This window comes from Sparus aurata, chromosome 4 (assembly GCF_900880675.1).
Source record: "Sparus aurata chromosome 4, fSpaAur1.1, whole genome shotgun sequence".
In the NCBI taxonomy this organism is placed as follows: Eukaryota; Metazoa; Chordata; class Actinopteri; order Spariformes; family Sparidae; genus Sparus; species Sparus aurata.
This window is the reverse complement of record NC_044190.1, coordinates 30,813,357-30,836,444: the sequence shown is the minus strand read 5'-3', so window position 1 is coordinate 30,836,444 and position 23,088 is coordinate 30,813,357. Positions and strand designations below refer to the sequence as shown.

General features: G+C 40.8%; 1 protein-coding gene across 13 annotated transcripts in view; it reads left to right on the top strand.

Moving 5' to 3' along the window:
* Positions 1–23,088, top strand: part of esrrga (estrogen-related receptor gamma a) — a 147,169-nt gene that overhangs the window by 83,143 nt on the left and 40,938 nt on the right. For 6 of the 13 annotated variants that reach the window (XM_030415112.1, XM_030415124.1, XM_030415123.1 and 3 more), the window contains 2 exons: positions 12,081–12,505; positions 18,548–18,691. In XM_030415112.1, coding sequence (XP_030270972.1) covers positions 12,081–12,505; positions 18,548–18,691 — 569 coding nt within the window. Of the gene's footprint in view, positions 1–4,966; positions 5,095–12,080; positions 12,506–18,547; positions 18,692–23,088 lie in introns of all 13 variants that reach the window. The other 7 variants (XM_030415120.1, XM_030415116.1, XM_030415119.1 and 4 more) reach the window with 4 other exon arrangements.

Genomic DNA, 23,088 nt, shown 5'->3' with positions numbered 1-23,088 from the left:
AAACATGACAAAGTCGAAATAACTTTTTAATAAATTACTATTTTCTGTTTCTCGTTAGCAGTTTTTGTATACATGTGTATTTTTTTACTAATTGTACCTAGTATGTTTTATCCGCTATCCAAAGACAAATGTAATATTTTTAAAACGATGCTTGGATAACCCTTGTTGCCACTGTTACATACTTTTTACCTGTAGTACCTTTGTTTTGTTACATTTTTACAGTCTAAGAAAGAAGCAGGATTTAACTTCCGGCTCAAGGACTCTTCAGTAGTGTAAATGCCTCGCAACAAATCATATCATTTGGTTGAAGGACAGTAACTTTTACCATAACAGTAATCCCCCATGCCATCTGCATGTGCAATGAAACATGAAAAGCTTCAACCAAAGTGAAATATTTACTTCAAAGTTCTCCGGTAGAAACCAGTTCCAGGAGTGTGTTGATTGAGGCAGGTGAAACCGAATGCCATGGTCCATTTTTAGAACATAAACTGTAAATATGTGACTTGTTTTATGTTAAAACACAGCAAACGTGTGACGCATAAAACACACACCCTCTCTCTCTTCATATTCTTCTTCCCTCTCTGCCACTGGTCCTCTCCGTCTTTTAATCATTCTAAGTTTCTCTCGGTAAGAGATAGAGCCATATGCCCAGATTGCAAGACTGTAATTGTAAGTATGTGTTTCATATAGCTACAATTAGCATAACACAGGCATTAAGGACTATTATATGCAAATGAGTATGTGACAAGTGTGCTATCTGCTATATGTTTAAGTTTTATAATATATTTTCTCACCTGAGCTTGTTGTGACTAATTTCTGACAGATGATTTGAACTGACATTATTACAAAAGTGTTCAGACAAAACTCAACTTATTGTTCTACATATACTGGGGAATATGGAAGTACTTGAAGTGTTTAGTCAGTGGTTACTTTCCGCGAACAAACAACGTTATGCTGCACAATCTAAATTAGCTGATCTGGCAGCCTAAATGAACATTGTTATCATGTATTCTGTTGTTATTGTTGTTGTTTTATTGCAACCTCTTAGAACACTATTGATTTTGCGCGTTGTTAGGTTTTGCAAAGCCCTTCAGTTTTAAGTGTGTGTGTAGTGTGTGTGTGTGTGTTTGCCAGTGCGCACTGTAGACTGGGAAGTCTTAGTCCAATAGGATTTCAGGGTTAGTCTGGGTCAAGCCAATTAGAGGTCTGGCAAGCTATTCTCACGCAGACCCATAGCCAATCACCAACAAGAGTGTTACTAGCACAATGTTAGTGTGTGTGCGTATGTGTGCTGGCAGACAGTGAAGTCTGGTGATGAGAGGTGTAAAGGTTTGCCAGGGGCTAGGGAGTCACGCCATGGCTTGAGGTCACACATTACATCCGCACACACAGATAGACACACAGAATTGGGGAACATTATTTCCGCTGCATTGGTTCAAGTTTTGGACCAGGTTTAAACAGTTGATATTGTAATTAAAAATTCAACTGGCAAAACTACGCCAAGCCTCAGATGTGACACGGCAATATTCCCAGTTGGCAGATGATTATAACAATGAAAATATCTGCTGAAGTTTAGAATTTCTTAATTTATCTTGAGATAACTATTGAAATACAATGAAACAGCAATTGAAGCCATTATTAATTTAGTTATTCAAACCTGGGCTTGTCCTGCTGTGACATGTCAAAATGTCTTCAATGTAGAAAAAATTGAATAAAAGAAAATATCGTGGACAATATTGTAAAGACGACATCACCTCACCTCAGCTCACCCTCTCACTCTAATTGTATTACGTATGTGCATTTTCTTCCTTATACACACTGGAAGGAGTGTATTTTACACACATGCCATATAAGATCTCATGAACACTCTCTCCGGGATATCTGACCTCCAACTGTGTTGATGGGATTTAGTCACATGATTAACATACACATTCTCACGCCTGCACACACATACACCTGACCTTTGAATTTTGATTGTTATTAAACAGTGTTTATAAACTATATGTGTGGCCCAAATTTGAAACAGTTTCAGATGCATTAAACATTTATTTGTTCTAATATTTTAATTTTCTATTTTTAAGACTGACAATTATATTTGCTTAATTTGTCAGAAACCTAAATTGTTTATTATGAAAATAAAATGAAAAAAGTTAATGTACAGTCGTTTCTGCACTCAGGAAAACTTATTTGAGTTCTAAAGAAATTCCTGGTTTGTTTTTAGAGATCTGCAGTTTTCATTGGACAGCAACAATATTATTCCTATTTTTATTTAGGCCATCAAACCATGGGAATGTGATTAATGTCAGGCAGCCAGTGTGCGCCTGAACACACACACACACACACATACACACACATTGCTGTAAACTGAGCCCAATGTAATCATAATGATAAAGCAGATTGCCTTAACACACAGATGGGCCTCCCAACAGCTCTGTGTGTGTATGTGTGTGTGTTTGTGCGTGTGTGTGTAAGTGTGGACAACGCTGATTGGATTGCAGATTTATAGAAGAGGATTACTGCTGGAGCAGAGAGAGGGAGAGAAAGAGAGAGAGAGAGAAAGAGGGTTTCAGACACTCACCTCTCATTAACTTCCACCCCCTTCACCTCAGCTTGCCTTATTCTCAGTCATGGATAAACACACACACATACATGCACAGTTAAGATGCTGCGTCGATGCAGCCCCTTTTTTTTCCACACAATGTCAAATTTTTGCTTATATATTCATTTTACAATTAAAATGCTGAAGCCGTGTTTAAATCCTTGTAATTTGCAGTTATTGTTTAAAGATGATGAGTTTTTTGGAAAGCAAAGTTTAAAACCCAGTGAAAGCAAAACCAGTTCTGCACAGCAGCAGTGGACTTCATGTCAAGGGATTATACTGTAATATGGTCAAATTATAAAAAAATCCACATTATCACATCATGACAAGATCAGATCAGTGCATTCTAGCATTGTCCTTAGTTTATGCATTGGTGCTAGTTTTGTGTTTTTAATACAGAAAGTGGACGGGAAGGATAAAAGAGAGGAAAAATAGGAGAAAAGATGCTAATGAAATGTCCAAAAACACAGATTTGAATTGAGACAGTCTGACATTGACACTGTAGATGAATCAGAGACAGTCAAAGACATAAAACAGACAGAAAGAAACAGGTAGACCAGAAAGAGACAGAAATGGAGGCAGAGACAGTGGGCACTCCAGCAAACCTGATTATGACTGGATGTGAATTAGATTCCCTAACAGATGGTCCAAGAGCGAGGCTGTAAGGTGCATCAGCCAGCAGTGAGCGGAGGGAGAGGGGGAGGAAGGAGGACAGGGGGACAGAGAGGGAAGATCAGGCAGGGAGGCAGAGGGGACGAGTGTCAACAGCAGCTGGTGACAATACAGATCAATTCAGTTCAAAATGTGCAACTGTAAAATGTATTCATGCAGGGTCGGGTTGTGCTTTCAAATGATCCTTTACTTGTTTGGTTAATGTGGAAAGAAAAGGTTGTGTTTCAAGTGATATTCCATGGCAGCCCTTTTCTTCTTTTGACCTACAGTAAATCAGAACATCATACAGTAAAATAAATGAATTGGCCCATTCTCTACCCATCATTATATTTGTACATGTGTCTCACTATGATCAAATATGTTCTTCCCGTTACTCTTAACGTGTTATTCATTGAATGATTGAACATTGAATTAAAAGCAGTAAACTCAGGACTTTGAGACAAATTTTCTCAATTTTTTTTAAGATGCTGTGCATTATTGTACATACTCTAGCTCTGCGTCTCTCTCTCTCTCTCCCTGTGATGGATAGGTGTAAATCATCACAATCCTGTAGTGACAGCCCAATTTCCCCAAATCTGATCTGCTTAAAGGATGCCTCTCCTCTCCTCTCCTCTCCTCTCCTCTCCTCTTCTCTCCTCTCCTCTCCACACCAATCCTCTCCTCTCCTTTTATCTTTTTCTCCTTTATTCCACTTTTCTCTCTTCGTTCTCTCACCCCTTAAGTTTCATTCATACTCTCTTTCTCTCTCCTCTCTTTTACGGCGTTGCACTCTCTTTTCCCATTCCCTCCTTGTCTGTTTGCCTCTTCCTCCCCTCCCCTCCCTCTGCTTCCCTCCCGTGTCACATTTGAAAGCCCTGTCATATTTACTAGAGTGGAAATCCTCTTTCACCATCTGCTTAATAAAATGTGTTTTTAATCCGATGGGGGATATTTTGTTTTTTTAAACACTTTTTTTTTTATTATACTTCTGCGCAATTTCATTTGATACGGCACCTTGCCCAGGTCTCTATCTTTCTGAGTATGAGAGAGGGAGAGCTGTACGTTTCGCTGTACGCGAATAGTTGATTGTGTATGTGTGTGTGTATGAATGCATGTGTGTCTGCCACAATGGCAAGTGTCGGTAAGTGTTTGGAAGGGCTGTTGCACCCCTAATGCTCAGCGATAACACTGCTAATCCACACACACACACACACACACACACACACACATAGAAAGGCAGACGAACACTCACCTTGATCAGTGACCTTTCTTTTATAAAGGAACCAGCCTACAATGTATATCCCTTATACCCCTGCTCAAACACTACCTGCCAATATCATGTGAGTTAGCAGAATTAATGTGTTCATCAGATTTATAGTGCGTACCCTGTCGACAAATACAATATTCATGTATATATTGTTCATTAATTCTTAATTTCACATTTAGCACATGTATTGTCCTTTATAAAAGGTGTCCCTAAAAAGGGGATGCATTCAGTAATTTCATTGATTTCCATTCCTCAGCCCTTCCAGTAAAAGGCTAGAGGTCACTACAAGTACATCCTCTGCAATTTAGTGTACAATTTAGCCTGCCAATTCCCAAAATAGAGCTGAACTAGACACATAATTTGCAGCAGTTTATGTATTTGATTATTCAACAAACAAATACTTGAACCTAGTTGACACACTAACTGTTAATTGTACTCCTGATGTGCAGGGAGCTGGATGTTTCAGTGGTTTGAAGCACTGTTCTTACAGTAGACAACCACCCTCACAACTACAATGACACACAGCAGATAAAGGAGACAGAAAGAGGGGCAAAGAGAGAGAGAGACAAAGAGAGAGGTAAGGAGGGAGAGAGAGAGAGAGAGAGAGAGAGACATGGTGACAAAGATAGTGCCTGGCAGCAACACACTTATCAGCCACCGCTCTGCGAGAAAATGACCTAAATCATCAAGATTCCCATCTGACACACACACATACACACACACACAGGGTAAGCGCTGCACTGCCTTCATGCTTTTGCCCTGAACAAGCTCAACCTCTTCATATCTTTTCACTTAAATAACTACATCAACGCGGTCAGACTCTCAAATCTAATTCATCCTTCATACAGACCAAGGAAGAAGGGAGTTCCCTTTAAAATTCCCTTTAAAATGTGCGATATAAACACCTTTCATGAGAAGAGATCAGACTGGAAAAAGAAAACAGACAACAGCACTGCGTGATGATTGAAGAGATACATTGATATCACCAGACTCAACATGATATTGCTGAATAGTTTGCAGTCTGCAGTTTGGAGAGCACATAATTCTTAATCAATCGTGTTTGGCTGAGCCTGCCCTGTGTGCTCAGTCTCCCACTGTTTATCCATTCACATCTACAGAGTGTGTGTGTGTGTGTGTAAACTTTATAAACCCCAGGATGCATCATAACAGCTTTAGCCCCACTAGTGTGTCCCTGTAAGTCTTACCCAATTCATTTCACACCTGTGTATGTGTTTGTGGATACTTTTGCACTGCAAAGGTGTGTGTAGGTCTGTGTTTGTTATATTAAAATACCTAGAAGGAGTCACACACAGTCACAGACACATACACTCAGGAATATAGACACACACGCTCACACAATTCCTCTCCTCTGCCGGTCTTTACAGCCCGACAGCCCATTGGGCAGAATGTGTTTTAGCCATTATCACATTGATTGTATGTAATCAGGGGTTTATTCTGCAGCCAATGAAGTGAATTACAGGTTTCCTGCCCGACTAACACTGTAACAATTGATCTGCTCCCTGGTGTGTGTGTGTGTGTGTGTGTGTGTGTGTGTGTGTGTGTGTGTGTGTGTGTGTGTGTGCATGTGTGTGTGTGTGTGTGTGTGTGTATTTGTATTTGTGTGGGGTGTAAGGTGGTGTGTGTGACAGGGTGTGGATGCCCGAGAACGACAGAGAAGGAATGATAGTGTGTTTGTGTGTGGGAAGTAGAAACAACTAGAGAGACAGAGGGAGCGATTGAGACCCAAAGAGAGGGCGAGAGAGAGCTCAGTAGGAGGGAGAGTGGTTTAGATTGACTGTCGCGGCGTGAGTTTTTATTTCTTATTTTATTCATTTCCCTCTCTACGAAAACAACTATAATCATCGGCACACTGCGAGTCTATGGAGCCAAGCTCAAACACTCACAGCAACACACACCAACACTACACAGATCTTTGCCCTAAAACTACATACACAACCTGAACTACAAAATTGAATTACTCCTTCCCAAAATTACACACATTTGTATGCATTTTTATGTGTTAGTGTGTGTGTGTGTGTGTGTGTGTGTGCGTGCGTGCGTGCGTGCGTGCGTGCGTGTGTGTGATTTTTCACCTGCCAGAAATTAAAACAAATGTCTTTCCTCAATAACTAAGTAATGCCTAAGAAATGGATGATTTATGACACCGTGGATAATGTTTATGGGCTAACTGATATATAGCTCCCAGATACTGTATTTGCAGATGTCCTTTTGTACATTTTTTAGTAACTAATATTTTAGTTTTTGTTTTCTTTTTCTTTATATCTGGTTATACAAAAGTCCGATGAACATACACAATACCTTGTTCAAGTCCACAATAAATGAAAATACAGTTTAAGAAAGAAAAGAAAAGAAAATATCTTCTCCTCAGTAACTCCTCAGTCACAGCAGCTCTAACATATTCATTTTGATCTTATTTGTGCGGCTAACCAGTCAAGTATACGTGTGTTTATTAGACGTGTGTGTGCTCACTCACCGGTGCATGTATCGGACTAACAAGCTGACAAGCAGTTCAACAACCCTCCACAGATAGGAGGGTGCTGAAAAGGGATTAAAATAGAGAGCGAAATAGAGCAAAGAAATAAAAATAAACAAAGGAGTGTGAAGGCTGAAAAAGCAATTCAGTCTATTGATGAAATCATTCTATTCATTTGACTATGGAAATGTAAATGCATTTTTTGCTGCAATTCCCCTCCTTACTCCATTCTTTAATTCAATGTATTTTCTTTTCTGTATTCCACCCTTCCTTCACTTTCCCAAAGCATTGCTGGTATCATCTAGATAGAATTGTGTGGGGTTTTCTCTCTCTCACCCCCCCTTTTTTTTCTTTTTGCTTATTGGACTGTGTGTTCTTATCAGCATCGAGAGTACAATGCTTGGTGTGATGGAAAGGTATTAGCCAACCCGTGGTAGCTACATTGTCAGCACTTCTTCCTTCTCTGTCTCTATTGCTACCACTTGTCTTTCCTCTCTCGTCTTATCCTTCTCTTCTCATTTTTATTGCCTTTTTCTATGGGAATATGTGTTTTTTTTTTTAAATAAAATATCGTCAGGGCAGTGGGATGCTTCATTCCTTAACATGCACTGAAGTGTGGTAGAATGCATTTGTTTTTAGCAGTGTAACGTATATTTTATTAGAATCAATTTAAGCTCTAAATATTTAGGTCCTCACTGGACATTTTAATGTATTTTACTTCTCTTCACATGATATTTATATACTTTCAGGTAGGTTATCTAAACCTCTGATTTTGTAGTGGTAGGTGAATGTTAAAATGAAACCCAGACTGTCCTTTTCAAACCACTACTCAACTCTCAGCAACTAACAGTGCTCCTCTCCTCTCCTCTCCTCTCCTCTCCTCTCCTCTCCTCTCCTCTCCTCTCCTCTTCTCTTCTCTTCTCTTCTCTTCTCTTCTCTTCTCTTCTCTTCTCTTCTCTTCTCTTCTCTTCTCTTCTCTTCTCTTCTCTTCTCCTCCCTCTCCTCTCCCTGGGCAGGACAAAAACAGTTTGGAGTTGTTTGAGGATCATTTTTTGTTTATGGCCACCATCTAGCGAGGCATTCGCGCAAAGATTGTATGTAATAAAAGAGTGTGAGTGCCCACAGAAACACAGACTAAAGGAGCACACAGAGCGACCAGCACAGAGGCGCACAGTGAGGCAGAGAGTAGTTGCTATAATACGATGATTGTATGTTTGTCCCCGCCCGTTGTCAGGGCGCCGCATCAGCCCACCGCTCTAATGACAGCTTGTCATACTAAAGTGGCCCACCTTCCCTCAAAACACACAGAAGAAAATGTTCTTCTTCTTCTTCCTCTGTTTTTCTTCGTTTCTTTTTCAGACTTTGTTCTATTCTTCTGTTGCTGTCCCTTCAAGTATCCACATATTTACCTCTTTTATGAGTCAGTGTGTATTCAAAAAGTGAGAAATGAAAAAAAGAAATAGGGACAAAGGAAAGGGAGAAAATGACCGGGGTGGAAATGGAGACAAGGGAAGGTGGTAATCTTTTTGGTGCGTGCGTGCGTGCGTGCGTGCGTACGTACGTACGTGTGCGTGTGTTCTTTGCCTCAGTGATGAACAGGTAAATAGGCCTGCTGAATATTTAATGTCTGCAGGAACTAAGCTGCCACTTTTCCTCCTTTGAACATCTAGTTGGTGTCTTGAACACTGTATGTGTGGTTGGTTTTATCATGGACACTAATCCTAAAATAAAAACAAGAAATGTGAATTAACTGGTATGTATTTCAAAGAGCTAAAAAAACTTTATGTAACTCTATTAAGATGACATTTGGGATGAAAGTGCCTAACAGTTAGTTGACGTTGTATCTTGTTGGTCATATTAGACTAAAATGTACCTTTAATCCGTGTGAAATTACACAAAACTTTTAACAGTTCAACAAAATAAAAAATCACTGTTCCTCATGATGAAAAATAGAATAGAAAATAATTGAAAAACCTAGATTTTTTTCACATAATCTGAGGTTTTCCGGGACTTTGCAAAAGAAGAAGCTTCGTACTGCTTTAACAGTTCATCTCAACAAAGCGAAACATTTCTTTTGTGTTATAGTATGGTGCTTTTCTACTGACGTACAAAAATGTATGCAATATAGGGAACATTTCATTCAAAGTGCCTTTTCTGTAACATAATTTAACAAAACAACTCATACTGAAATCTGTTTACGACTCTTCGTTATGCTTTGCTGTAATCATCTCATAACAATCTGCTCATTATTCATGACCCTTGTGAAAATACTGAAAGAAAAAAGAAAAAGCTTTTTTCTATAAATCTCCTTAAACACCTAAAAACATAAAGAGTTGATAAAAAAAAGAGAGACCAAGCCCCTTCCATCTCCCCCCCACACTCATCCAAAGAGCAGACAGGCACAATAAGACTGCTCTTTCAGCACTGAGCCGTCGTTACATAGCGCCATAATTATACTGATAACATACATACATAAATGCATTCAACCTCTTGCTCGGCACAGCGCACTGGCTGTGATTTCTTAATCTTCTTTCCTCTTCTCCTCTCCTCTGCACGCATGTCTTCTTTTTTTATTCTTTTTATTCCTCCCCCTGCCATTATTTTTCATTTATAAGCAGGGTGAGCAAGCGAGAGAACATAGAAAAGATGTAAGAGTGGGAGAAAAAGAGATGATAGAGGTAAAGAGAGAAAGATGGAGCAAAGAGGAGGGATGGAAAGGGAGAAGGAAAGAGAGATAAATGAGAATTTGAGAGAGAGAAGGGGAAAAAAGCGCCTGAGATCTTTTGGCACTTAAACTCTTTCACTTAATGGTACTCAGAGGGATTGACGGTCGAAGGGAGGGGGCACAAAAGAGCATAAAGAGTGAAAAAGGAGAGATTAAATCATCACCATCACATCATCTACTTAAATGGGTCTACTCTCTTTTTCTGTCTCCACTGTGTTTTCTCTCCCACTGCTAGGACATTGGCAACCCTGTGCGATCTTTCATCATACCATCACTGTTTCCTACATTTATATTTATTTCTTCCTGCTTATTCAGGCACCTTATTTGTGTGTTTATATCCCTGATTCTGTCACTTTATACCTGCTTTGCTGTTTTAGGACTGCAGCTAACAATTATTACTTTAATTGTTTAGTCAAAAACATTTTGAAAAAATTCTCATCATAGTTTCCCAGACCGCAAAGTGATGTCATCAAACTACTTTGTTCGTCAAACCAAAACTCATCATAAGTGACAAAGAAAAACAGCAAATATTCACATTTAAGAAGCAAGAAACAATATTTTTGCTTGAAGATTGATTTAGACGATAAATAATATATTCTAGATAATATTATCAAAATAATATGCAACTAATTTTCTTCAATCGATGTATTAACTAATCATTGCCGCTATATCCCCTTTTTTCGAATTATGTCTAAACATTTCTGGCTGTCTTCTTCATTGCATTCGAAGGCCTACCCGTAACATCAGTTAAATGGATTTATAGATACTGGTGAATACCACAAAGCCACGATTAATAGGGTCACTGAATTAGAAGGACCTGCAGGGAGAGAAAAAAAAATAGTGGTGGGACTAAAATATATGATGAAAAGGGGGAGGAGAAAGGGCAAAGTATTACAGTACATTATAAATGTCATGTCACTTTATGAAAGGAAAAATGGACTTAAAATAAGCAGTGAATTTCTGTTGAAGGGGTTGGCTTTGTTTAATCTTGCTGCTCATCAAGCGACACATTAAAACCAAACAATTCAGACAGATTTCTCTTTCTGTCTGTCAGTCTGCCTACCTGTTTTCCTGTCTACATAGATTCCCTCCACCGTTCCCTCTCCCAGCCGGCCCTCCATTCTCCGTCAGGCGCTGTCTGTGTTTTATGGGTCCCTGTAGAACAGGGATCTTTTACAGGCCGACTGGACTTTAGAAGCCCCTCGTTTAGCAGCATCCTGCCTTAATTAAAAACCCCTTTTGTGCTTTCTGCCTTTAACAATGAAACGAGAGGGGAGGGAGGGGGGAAGGGTTAGAGGAATAGAGAGTGGTAATGCAAACAGGAAGAGAAAGAGAGTGGAAAGAGATAGAGTAAGAGAGAGTGAGAGAGAGATGGCAGTGAAAAGGAAGTGATAGGGAGACAGGCAGATAGATAGTAAGGTAGACAAAGGGAGGGATGGAGAGATATGGACAGAGAGAAGATAGCTGTTAATTACAACTGCCATTAACAAGACACCAGTCAGTCTCCTCAGGGAGAGGAAGAAGAAGAAGCACGAGGGGATAGAGGGAGAAAGGAATAGAGGAAGGGAGAGACGGCAGAGAAGAACAAGAGCTGAGGAGAGGAATACTGTAGTACTTACGTACTGATTAGTAGTTTGTTTTGTTTTTGTAACACATTTTTGTATTGCTTGGCTTCCCGTAGCTTCTTCGACTGTATCTGTCAGTATGTGCTTGAAGAAGACCACGTATGTGTGTCTGTATGTGTGTATGTGAGCAGTGTGAATGTGTGCGGCTGTCTTTGGGATGATTGAACAGCAGAGAGGCTGCTTACTGATTACCTTCATGTAGAACAAGCTGCTATTGACTGGAGAGTGACGGATGACCGATGGCCCTCTAGCATGTGTATGTGTTTGTGTGACTGTGTGCGGCTATAGATGCTCCTCTGCTACTTTCTTTTACATGTTTCCCCTAATGAACCACAATCTGTTCATTTTTTTTATTTAAGGTTCATACTCCTCTGTTATTCTTTGTTTTGTCTCTCTATTATTTCTCTCAAGAAAAGAATAACAAATGTGATGGATGAATTTTATGTGTGTACATGTGTTTGTGTCAGGCTCAGTGAAAAACATAAATCCATCATAGAAGGTGACAGTGAGGAAATACAACAACATCAGAACAAATGATTTCCGTAATTGGACTTGAACATTGCCTCAGTTGTTTACTTTTTTTTCTCAAGATCTGACATTCATCTCTTTTCTTTAAATGTATCAAATATTTATCTACACATGATATTTTCTTGTAATACTTTCTTCCTCCTCTTCTTCTTCTTCTTCTTCTTCTTTATGTTCCTGTCTTACTCCCGCAGGCTTCTCTGCAGAATGTCCAGTAAGGAGCGTCACCTTGAGTCCAACTGTCCGTCCTCTTATATAAAGACTGAGCCGTCTAGTCCTGCCTCCCTGACTGACAGCCTAAACCATCACTCCCCTGGTGGCTCCAGTGACGCCTCAGGCTCCTATTCGTCTACGATGAACGGTCACCCCAACGGCTTAGACTCCCCGAGCCTTTACGGCTCCAACACAGGGCCCCTGGGGCCTGCAGGTGGCCCCGTGTCAAAGCGTTACGAGGACTGTTCGTCAACTATTGGGGAAGATTCACAGATTAAGTGCGAGTACATGTTGAATTCGATGCCCAAGAGGCTGTGTCTGGTGTGCGGGGACATTGCGTCAGGGTACCACTATGGAGTGGCATCCTGTGAGGCCTGCAAGGCCTTCTTCAAACGCACCATTCAAGGTTGGCTCCCATTTTTAAATTTCTGTCTATAGTTATCTCTCCTTGTATGTCCATCTACATTTTTGTCCTTATGTCTGCCTTGTGCTGTACGTGGTCTAAAACAGGTTTGCTTTGATTCTCTCTCTAATCGTCCATTACTCTTTTGCTACATCCTGTTTTAGTGCCTCTGCGTTAACCTTAACCTCTTTGTCAAAATTGGTGCAACATTGGGTGTCTATGGACTAATATTTGTTTAAAACTCGAGATTTTATGATAAGCTGCGGTCGCAGGGTTTAATGATTTTGAATCGAGACCAAAGCTGCCATACACATGGTCAACCCAAAACCACAAGCACCAATACAGTGCCACTACTTAATTAATTAATTTGTATTATGATGCTGAAAGTACTTAAAAGGTCATAAATGCATAACAGCAAAGAAGGTGAGATGATAGAAGCGTTTTTCATACTGAACTAAATAGGCTCCATAGAAAGGCACAACCTTCCAGAGAAATATTGTACTAAAAAAATAAACTGTGGTTGTTGTTTTTTTTTTCTTTTGAAAAAATGTTAGATTAAATGCAGACACACATAGTGTGCACTCTGTCAAACATGCACATACACCTGAGCCATTATACTAGATCCAGGACATATGATAAAAGCCTCAGGCCAGATGTGAACCCAGATTTTTATATGGTACGTGTATCCTCCTCTGTCTGCTAAGTGAGCCACCAGGACACCCACTGCAGTCTATTTTTTCCTATGTCCTTCACCATTTTTCTTCCTGTCACGCATGCACATACACACACTCACATATAAGCATCCAATCAGGTCCTTGCATACACACCAATTCCAAGACACGCCCCCCTTTCACCCTCAACCTTGACCTCTTCTTCATCAACAGCAAAGAGTAATTTCCAGGTGGTGTTTGCATTCTCAGATCTAGCTGCTTATGCTTCACAGGAAGAGTGTTTGCTATAAGCCTGTTGTCTAGGAGATAATGTAGTGTCAGAGGAAGGTCGGAGGTTATGTCGGGGGTCAGGAGTTCAGGTTAGGGGGTAGAGGAGAGAAGGGATATAACTAATCCACATGATGAGAAGTGTACCAGGAATTAGGCTCAGTAATCCTTTGCTCGTCTCTTGTTAGAGCTAGAAGTAGTATAGGAAGTGCACAGGTATTTAGGCTGTCCTCTACAGTTTTGTGGGTATTGAATTCATATTCAACCTCTCAGCTTGATCACTACTATGTCCTTCATTTACCCTAGTAAACACGGCAAAAGGCCAGTCAGTCTTACCAGCCAATTAGCCATAAAGCAACCAATTGAATCTGTCATTTGTTCATGAATCTACTCTATTCAGTGATAACACAAACATCCTAGTTTCACATAACTAACTTACAAATATGGCACAAAATCTACAACTTTATTGATTCATTCTTTTGACGTTAGGATGGTGTTAAAAGCAAGCAAACCTGAAGAAGATGGATACTAAACTGTATGACTCTATAATAAAGCTGGTAATATTATGTACTTTCATGAGTGCAAACAATAAGCCTGACAGGACCAAAACTAACAATGTGTTAATCAGTCTCTCAATACTTTTTGACTCCATGTCAGTGGCTCTCAGCCCCAAGTCTACTTATTCCTACTGAAGACATCAGTCTTTAAAAACAAGTCAAGTTATGAGTTATGTTATATGTACTGTAGGGTTGACTCAGTGTAAACTTCAGTGCCCATCTTGAACAATAGTTTTCTGAGGAACAGTGTAGCTCTGTGGCAGCACCATTTGCTTGGCCTTCATAGAATTTATTGACAATATGAAATATATATATATAGATATGGAAAATAAGGGGAAAGTCACTGAATCTAGTATTAGGGCCACAGGGTGTTTGGACCTAGTCAGACAGTCAGATAGCAAGTGATACACCTTTAAAGACTTGTTTGAATAATAATCTTAAATAATTTCTTCAAGTTTAAAAGTAACTAACAACTATTAGGCCCCGTCAGTCAACAGGATAGCCCTCTTGTCAGTCAGTATGCCACTGCAATAACCAAGTCGGCCGGCCAGCCTTCATCGATCCTTTGAGTCAGTCAGTCAGTCAGTCATATCAGACAGGATTCATCTATCTGCCTTTCCATCCATCCACCTATCTGTCGCTGCTTTCTTTTGCCTCCGATAAGCAGCTTTCACAGTAAAGCCCCAGAGAGAGATAGAGAGACGGGGGCAGGGAGATGTGGAGGGGGTCGAAGTCTTACATCCACTACTGTAGATGGTCACCACTACCTAGAGATGACCTGTATGTGTTTATTATGGGATGAGATCAGGACACAGTGCAATCCTGACAAAGAGATTGGAGCGCACACATGCAGAGATAAAGGCAGAAACACACCAAAACACAAACTCATAGAAGCACATTCCCACATGGACACCAACACACATGGATAGACAGTCACACAAATAGCTTTGTAATCACTCTGTGTATAGGTTAACCCATAATTCAACTGTCACTGCAGTAATGTCTTATAGGTGACAAACTTCACAAGTCTCATTCCATTTTGGGGGCTTATCAAAGGTTACATAGGTGAGGATACAGTAGAAAATACAAAACATATAGATATGATGCCATGATGACAGTAGAGCCTCTTCAGAGTGTGACCTTGAATAGATTTAAAGCAATTCTTTGTCCACCTCCACCTTTTACTCCCTCATATTCACTCTATTTGTAATCCTAGCTTCTCCTGTAGTTGACATGTTGGAGATCAGGAAGGCTAAAGTTCGAGGTTACAGGTCAGGCAAGACAAGTTACCAGATTGTCACGAAAGGCTGTTGTGCATTAGGATAGAAGGTTATATTGGAACTGGAGCCACCAGAAGGATAACAAATCATAGCTGTTTGTTTTGCATTCCCGTTCAAAATAACATAGAATTTCCTGGATGTAAATTAAGAAATGTGCTAATAGTCTAAAAACACTAAACTTACAGTAGTAATTTCCCAAGCTTGAATGGTCATAACTTGAATATAGGAAGAAAATCTGTCAATGCCTGGCCATTTTATGAACAAATTTCATCAATGTCTATGCTACAGTACTACTGTTAATGTTTGTTTGGATGCAGACTGAGCAGTCTTGGATCCACTGGAACAAATGGGTCATGACATTATCTTTGGCTACCATTCGAGCCAAACCCATCCACAGATATTGTGGATGTGTGCATTACCCTGCGTGTCTGTGTGTGGGCTTGTGTTCAGCCATGTAAATGAGTGCAGGTTTGTGTGTATGTCTGTGCACGCGTGTGTTGGTGTGTGTATCTTGGCTGGAAAGCAGGGCCAGCCTCAGATGGGCAGCGGCAGACATATTGGTATGTTTCAACCCATTAGCCAATAAAACCGCAGGTAATCACCAAAAAAACACCTCCAGCTGGACAGGGAGGAGAGCATGGGGTGGGAGAGCAGAGGAGAGGAGGGGAGAAAAGAGGAGAGGAAAAAGTAGAGGAGGTGTGTATACCAGTTTTAATAAAAAAAAGTGTAGAAACAAGGAATGAGAGAAAGAGGGGGGAAAGGGGGTGGGTGGATTGGACACATGGATGTAGGAAGGAATTAGTGGTGTGTGTGTGCGTACGTGTGTGTGCATGTGTGTGTCGCAGCATGGAGGAAGTGGCTCTGGCAGCTGCTGTTTCTGTGGCGTCAGTCCAGCGACACCTGACAACCTGCATCTATCACTCCCTTATTGAGAGAGAGGGATAAAGGGGAGTGAGGAGGAGGGCAAAGTGTGGGAGAGGGAGGGATAAGGCGATGAAATGGGAAGACAGCAAGAGGGACGAAGAAAGGTGGATGAGAGCGTGGTAGGGAAAATGAATGAATGCAGTGGAAATGGTAGGTGGGGCAAAAGAAAATAAAACAGCTAATCAATTTTAAATATTTGCATGTGTTGATGGAGAATGGTATGAGGTGTCTTGGTGAACCACTGAGTTAAAATATGCCATGTTAACTTCAGGGTAGTTGGATTCGAATCTGGCCCAGACACCTTGTCACCTCCCCACCTATATATATTTTTTGTTGCTCCCTAGTTAAAACCATCTAATAAAAAACCAAGGTTGCAAGAAAACAAAATAAATGCGATTGACAGGTTTAATATATTAAGAGGCAAAAACAAGACAGCTCAAAAAGTGTGGCAGACCAATAACACACACCATCATTCATATTACACAGTCTGTACAATGGTGGTCAATTGTCATGCAGCAGGTGGACATACACACACATCGCAAAGGAGATTGCAGGGGATTTGAGCCCCTCATATATCCCCAGCACTCACACCAACACACACGTACAAACTTGCACGTTATACATAGGTGCCTCCAAGAACGTCTCTGCTCTAAGCCCACCCCAGTGCACAATAAGACACATAAAGACAGAAATAAAGACACATCCACACACACATTCACAGAGAGCTGTGGCATTCTGATATAGACCCTTCTTTTCTAATTCCAACCCTATAGCCCCTCTCTGAGGTCTCAGCATACAAAGAGTCTACAGTCACATGACACATAGGTTACATGGTCCCTTGTCGTGTCTTGATATGGGCCTGTGGTGTAAGCCAATAATATCTACCCCTATTTGAAATGCACACTCTGTAATAACACATACCCCTTATACAAATATACTAGTGAATCCAAGTTTCTGTAAATTCAGGTTTCACAGTCACTTTCTTTTGTGGATGTCACTTCAGTCAACAAATAAGATGCATTCTTATTATTACTGCCCATTGGTGCACTCAGCATGTAACACATTTAGCCTTAGTGCTACCAGCCCCATAACAGGCTGTTTACCGCAGTCATCCATTTGGCAGTATTTGTCTGTTTAGCCTAACATGAACAAGACCTTCTACTGACCACCCATTAACCCGCGCAGATTCAGTGTCATTCGCACATTTAGCCTCACTTCTAGGTAAGTGTCTCTCTTAATTGCTGAGCTAATCTGTTCCTCCTATATCATCAGAATGTAGATTGGGTGTAAGCTAACTAGTCTCATTAGCAGTGTCCATTAGACTGTAAGGGTTCCCCCAGCATTTAGCACGTTTAGCCTTTACTTTGACTAAGAAGGCCAATTAATGAGCATCTTGTTACCCATTAAGAAGTGTTGGTGCATTTAGCCTTTTCCCAAGCTAACTAGCCCCCTTAATCAGTCCAGTAATGAGAAAACATCCTCTCAACAGCAGCAGTCAATAGCAATCACTGTTTACTCGGTTTCAGTGGGAGATGCATTGTCTTGCTGGGGTACTGTAGTTGTCGAATGGGCAAGGAGGGAAGGAAACAAAGGGTTTTCTGTTTCAAATCTCAACACAGTTCATATTATAGATATATAAACCTTTCTGACGAAATAAGCTAATTTGAGCAATTCTGTGACTGTCCAAACTATCCTAACAAAACAAAGCAATCCACAAAACAAGAAAACAAAAAACAGAATATATAGACAAGACAACATAGATAGGGTCTCATTTAGACATATAGAGAAATACAAAGGAAATACAATGTTAAGAGAAGAATATTGATGGTTAAGGAGAGAGGAATAACAACAAATAGATATTACTAATTACTTCCACAAAAAATAGAAAATAAACTTTTATTCAATGTAAAAGTGGTACCTATCTACAACACATAGGTGTTGTTTGCTGCTACTGGCAGAGGTTGTGAACTTAATAGACTTACATTGTAATCTCGGCTTCTGCTCTACACCTGAGTGTTACCCTGTGCGAACTGCAGCCAGTCACGCAATCTCAGTTTGCTGTGGCCACATTTATATCCGTGTAAAGCACACATATACATAACAAATACACTTTCTTTGCCAATTTGTTAAACAAATTGACCACTTTTTGAGATTGTAGCACTCTGTTTTGAGTATCTCCACTATGCCAACAAAGGACCGTCTTTAAGTCAAAGGTCAAGACTGAGGTTGTGAAGTCAACTGTCATAAAGGTTTATTTCATTGTGTCTGTGTCTGTCTACAGATGGAGAGTATCTGTCTTAATGCATCCATGTAAATAAAATCCTCCTTTCTGTCTTCCTCCAACATGTCTTCATTTTGCAGGCAACATTGAGTACAGCTGTCCAGCCACCAACGAGTGTGAGATCACCAAGAGGAGACGCAAGTCGTGCCAGGCCTGCCGCTTCATGAAGTGTCTGACTGTGGGCATGCTGAGGGAGGGTAAGGGAAAAGGTCTCTTCCTTATCTTTCTCTGTTAACTGTGCTACATGTAGCATTCAAAGCAAGTGATCCACCAGATTGATCCACCTGATATACTGTTTGAGAGAACAAAACATTACAAAAATGAAGCTTGGTGTCATTGGTTTTATGGTAAATTTTCCAAGATACTCCAAAGTATGACAATGATTTATAAACAATGCTACATGTAACACTTATTAAATATTGTCAAACTTCCTTATATATGCAGAATCGGTGCATTGTGAGCTATTTCTATTTGCATCGTGTCCCTCTTGTTGCTGTCTCACTTCCATGTCCATCTGACCACTTCTTTTCTACTCCTCTCCCGTCCTCTTTTTGATGTGCCTCCTTAGTCTGAAGTCTTATCTCACAATCCCATTATCTCTTAACATTGATGTATGGTGTATTTTTGCTGTTCCCTTCCACAATACAAGAGGTACAATGGTTTACAAAGTTACATACAATAGTTTTTGAAGGTCTGTGCACACATAAAGACATACATCAATACACTGGCTTCATTCTTGTTTCAGTAAATGAGATAAACATAGATATTACAGGGTTATTGCAACAGTCACACTCAGCAGTTGTTCAGTGGCGGAGAAAGGTTTTTAAAAAAACGCGATATTATCTGCCCTCACACCACTCTGATTAAATACATTCACTCTCTCATTTTCACATCTCCCTTATTGCCTCTGCCTCTTCCTCTTCCTCTTTCTCTCCCTCTCGTCGGCCAACCTCTGACCTTTCTACTCCCACTGCACTCCCAACGATGAAAGGAAGGAGAGGAGTGGCAAGGGATGAAGAGGAGGGCTGATAGAGAGAAGGGGGGGGGCATAGTGGGAGGGGGAAGGTGGCAAAAAGCTAAGGGGAGGGAGGTAGGGAGGGAGAAGAGATTGATTTATAGGAGCAGAGGAGAGGGACCAGGGGAGGATAAGAGGCAGGGGGAGGATGGTTGAATGAAGCAGAAAGTGTGTGAGAGAGAGAAAGGAGAAGAGAGGAGGGTCAAGGTTGTAATTGATGGGAGACCTGGCCTACGCCCCCTTCCTTACAGTGGTCAGGGAGCGTGCCTCTGCCGACGCCTGCCAGCCCTCCCTCCCTCCATCTATTCCTGTCTTCATCTCTCCCTCCAATTCTCCCACTCAGTATTATTGTGCTGCTTCTGTTGCTTCTCTTATGCCTTTCATCCATCCATGCTCTTCTTCACCATCTGTTCTCTCCATCCAGTTGGCACCACGACACCCAAACAGTTTGAAGTGAACAGTAGTAGTAAAAACAGAAACACTTACATTTTATTAAAATGATTTAATGGATTGACAACTCTTCTAGTGAAACAGTTTCTACATATACAGCATGAATTTTATCCTCTAAAAAATATGACAAAACAACATGAAATGACAAATTTGTAATTAAAAAAAATTACACTTAGAGTACATAAGAATATAACTTTGCAGACAAACACAGTGACAGGACTTTATAAAAAATATTGACTAAAATTACAGTTAAACTTTCTAATTATTAACCTTATACCAGTTCAAAATACAGAAGCCAGGAATTTACATCAGCAGAATTTTTACTAAGCTGGAGCTTACACACACTCACAGAAAATTCATAAGTATAACTGCTTCCACCAGCTCCAGTTTTACTTCTCTGTAAAAGCATGCTCATCGCTCTCTCTCCTCTGTCTCGCTCTTTTTTACGCACACACACACACTCCAAACAAGCTGCTGTCGTAGCTTTTGTTCTCCCAGTTGATCTGACATAGGCAGAACCTATGTCTCATCTCCTGTTTTGTCTCGCGTATGTGTGTGTGTGGCCACAAGAACACGTACACACATGCGTAAGTGCATGTACTATTGGCAGCTCCAGCCGTCTCACAGTTCACACAGCTCAGACTGCATCCTCTGCCTGGACACTATACCTGCCTTTTGGTGCTGCTGCTTCCCTTCTCCATGCACATACATCATGCACACACACAAACATACACACACACCTAGGACTACATATATATACATCAACATGACAGACCACAGCCTGCCCATTTGTTGTGCAGGGTGTGAATTTAATACAAGGGGTCCTGCTCTACATATGAATAAGGGTCATTTGGAAAATGAATACATCCATTTTCTTCTATTTTTCTCATTTTCACTCTTTTTGAAGTACAAGTAAGACATCTGAAAAAGAAGCTCAATCTGTCCCTTCACCAAATAGAACCTTTAACATACCCTTAAATTATAATACTAAATCTTTTTAACCAATTAGTTACCTTATGAAATATTTATGTTTAATTTTTCAAACCTGGTGTGGATTATTTTCTTTGGTTTAGAATGTTATCTCTCTAACATTGTATCACTCTCAACCAACAATCCTTTGCCCACAACAACATTTAAGAACATTTGCTGCTGTGTTTCATGCCACCCTTCTGGGTCGAAGCATCATTGCAGCAGAATTGCATAGATGATGACGGTAAGTGGCTAGATCAGTTAGCATCAGAGCTAACTCTGGTTGTCAGGGGCTAGCTCACGGGAGAAAGGTGAAGATAAAGTGGTAAGGGTGGACAGGGAGTGGGGTGGAGGTGGTGTGTGTGTGTTTGTGTATCTCTGTGAGTGTGAATGTGAGTGTGCGAGTGTAGATGCTATAGTTTACCCCTTAGGGCAAGATCTGCCTCAAATTAGCTTTGTCGCTCTGGGAGACAGACAGGGTGAGATGAAGAGCAAGTGAGGCAGCAAGGAAGAGTGTGTGTGTGTGTGTGTGTGTGTGTGTGTGTGTGTGTGTGTGTGTGTGTGTGTGTGTGTGTGTGTGTGTGAGAGAGAGAGAGAGAGAGAGCGAGAGGAGAGTGGAGAACAAGAGGCCAGAGGGTCAGTAAACCAACTCAGAATGGAGCCTTTTCTTTGCATGTTCTCTTAGACACACACCTGATACTGTAAATACACACACACACGCAGCCCTGTCTTTGTGGAATATTGAATGTTGAACCAGAGAGGGAAAACAGGAGGAAAGAAGTAAACGAGCAGGGGGTAAACTGAAGGAATGAATGAACATGGGGCACCCACCCACCAATATGTAGCAGCTAATTTCTGGAGCGAGGCAATTAAAAGGCCTGACTATATTATGAGAACTTTCCCTCTGGCAATGGCTGTCTGTCCATTTTTAATGAGGTCATAATGATGCGTCAGCTGAAGACCGAAAGGTCAAAGGGGCGGGGCTTAAATCTGCATCAAGAGAGGGAAGTGAAAGAACACGGGTATTGTTGCAGGTAAAATATTTTATGCTAAATAAAGAAACAAGCAAAGGTTGAGGGCATTTTTTTAACAAGTGCTAACCAGAGAAATAACATTTTAAATCAATTGTATTTATATGAGGCAGAGCAAGACAGAAGTAATGCATTCAAATTCAGCACTAATGCGTAGAATTGTCATGAACAGAATACAAAACACAGATCAGACATTTGAACATGAAAGGCTTGGCAGAGGCACACAGCCTTGCAGCCAGCAATATTCAGTATGCATGTATATTGTACATATGGTCTTATTGACAGATTTGCTCCCTTACAACATGACAGCTTTGATGATGGCACGTCTGATGAATCATGGTTAAACAGACAGAATGTGTTGAATCCACAAACCAAAGCCTCCATCTCTGAATTGCTGTACACGGCCAGCTGGATTCAGATGGTAGACTACTAGAGAGACGAGTCCACGGACTGCAAATATAAACCTTGGCACACTGCCCCACACATGCACACATACACACACACTAACACACAGGCAAACAGCTTGTGCCAACTTTGGCCGTGCTCCCGCGGCCTCTAAGACCTAATGAGTGAGATCGGGTGGAAGGCCCCAGTCTGTGTGAGCATTGATGCTCATGTGTGTGTTTGGTGTGCATATACAGCTTGTAGTGTGCATCATAACTCACTTCATAGCTCAACAATCCTGACTGCTGCTAATCCAATCTCATTGCTGTACACACATGTAGTCGCGCAAAACCCACAAAGACAATTTGCCTCTCATAAAAGAAACATTTCTTGAACAATGTCAGTGTTTAAAAAGATTGAAGAAACAGAGAAATGATGAAATGACCAGGAAAACATTGTTTTGGGGACAAAAGCAGGGAGAATAAGAAAAAAGGAGGAAAGAATGAAAGTAGAGGAGGGGAGAGGGACAAGAGGAGAGGACGAGGAAACAGAGGAGGGGAGCGCCAGACAACTGGTGGCGTCTGGTGTTCGCCCCCATGGGAAACTTGTAGCTAAATCTGGCCCTGTAGCGTCTGTCCTGAGCGACTGTGTGTGAGTGTTTGTGTGTGTGAGTGGCATCTGGTTGCATCCCAGCTAAAAAGGAGTGATAATGGAATACTGCGAGAGATCTGCCTAAGTGGTCCACTCTTTTTCTTGA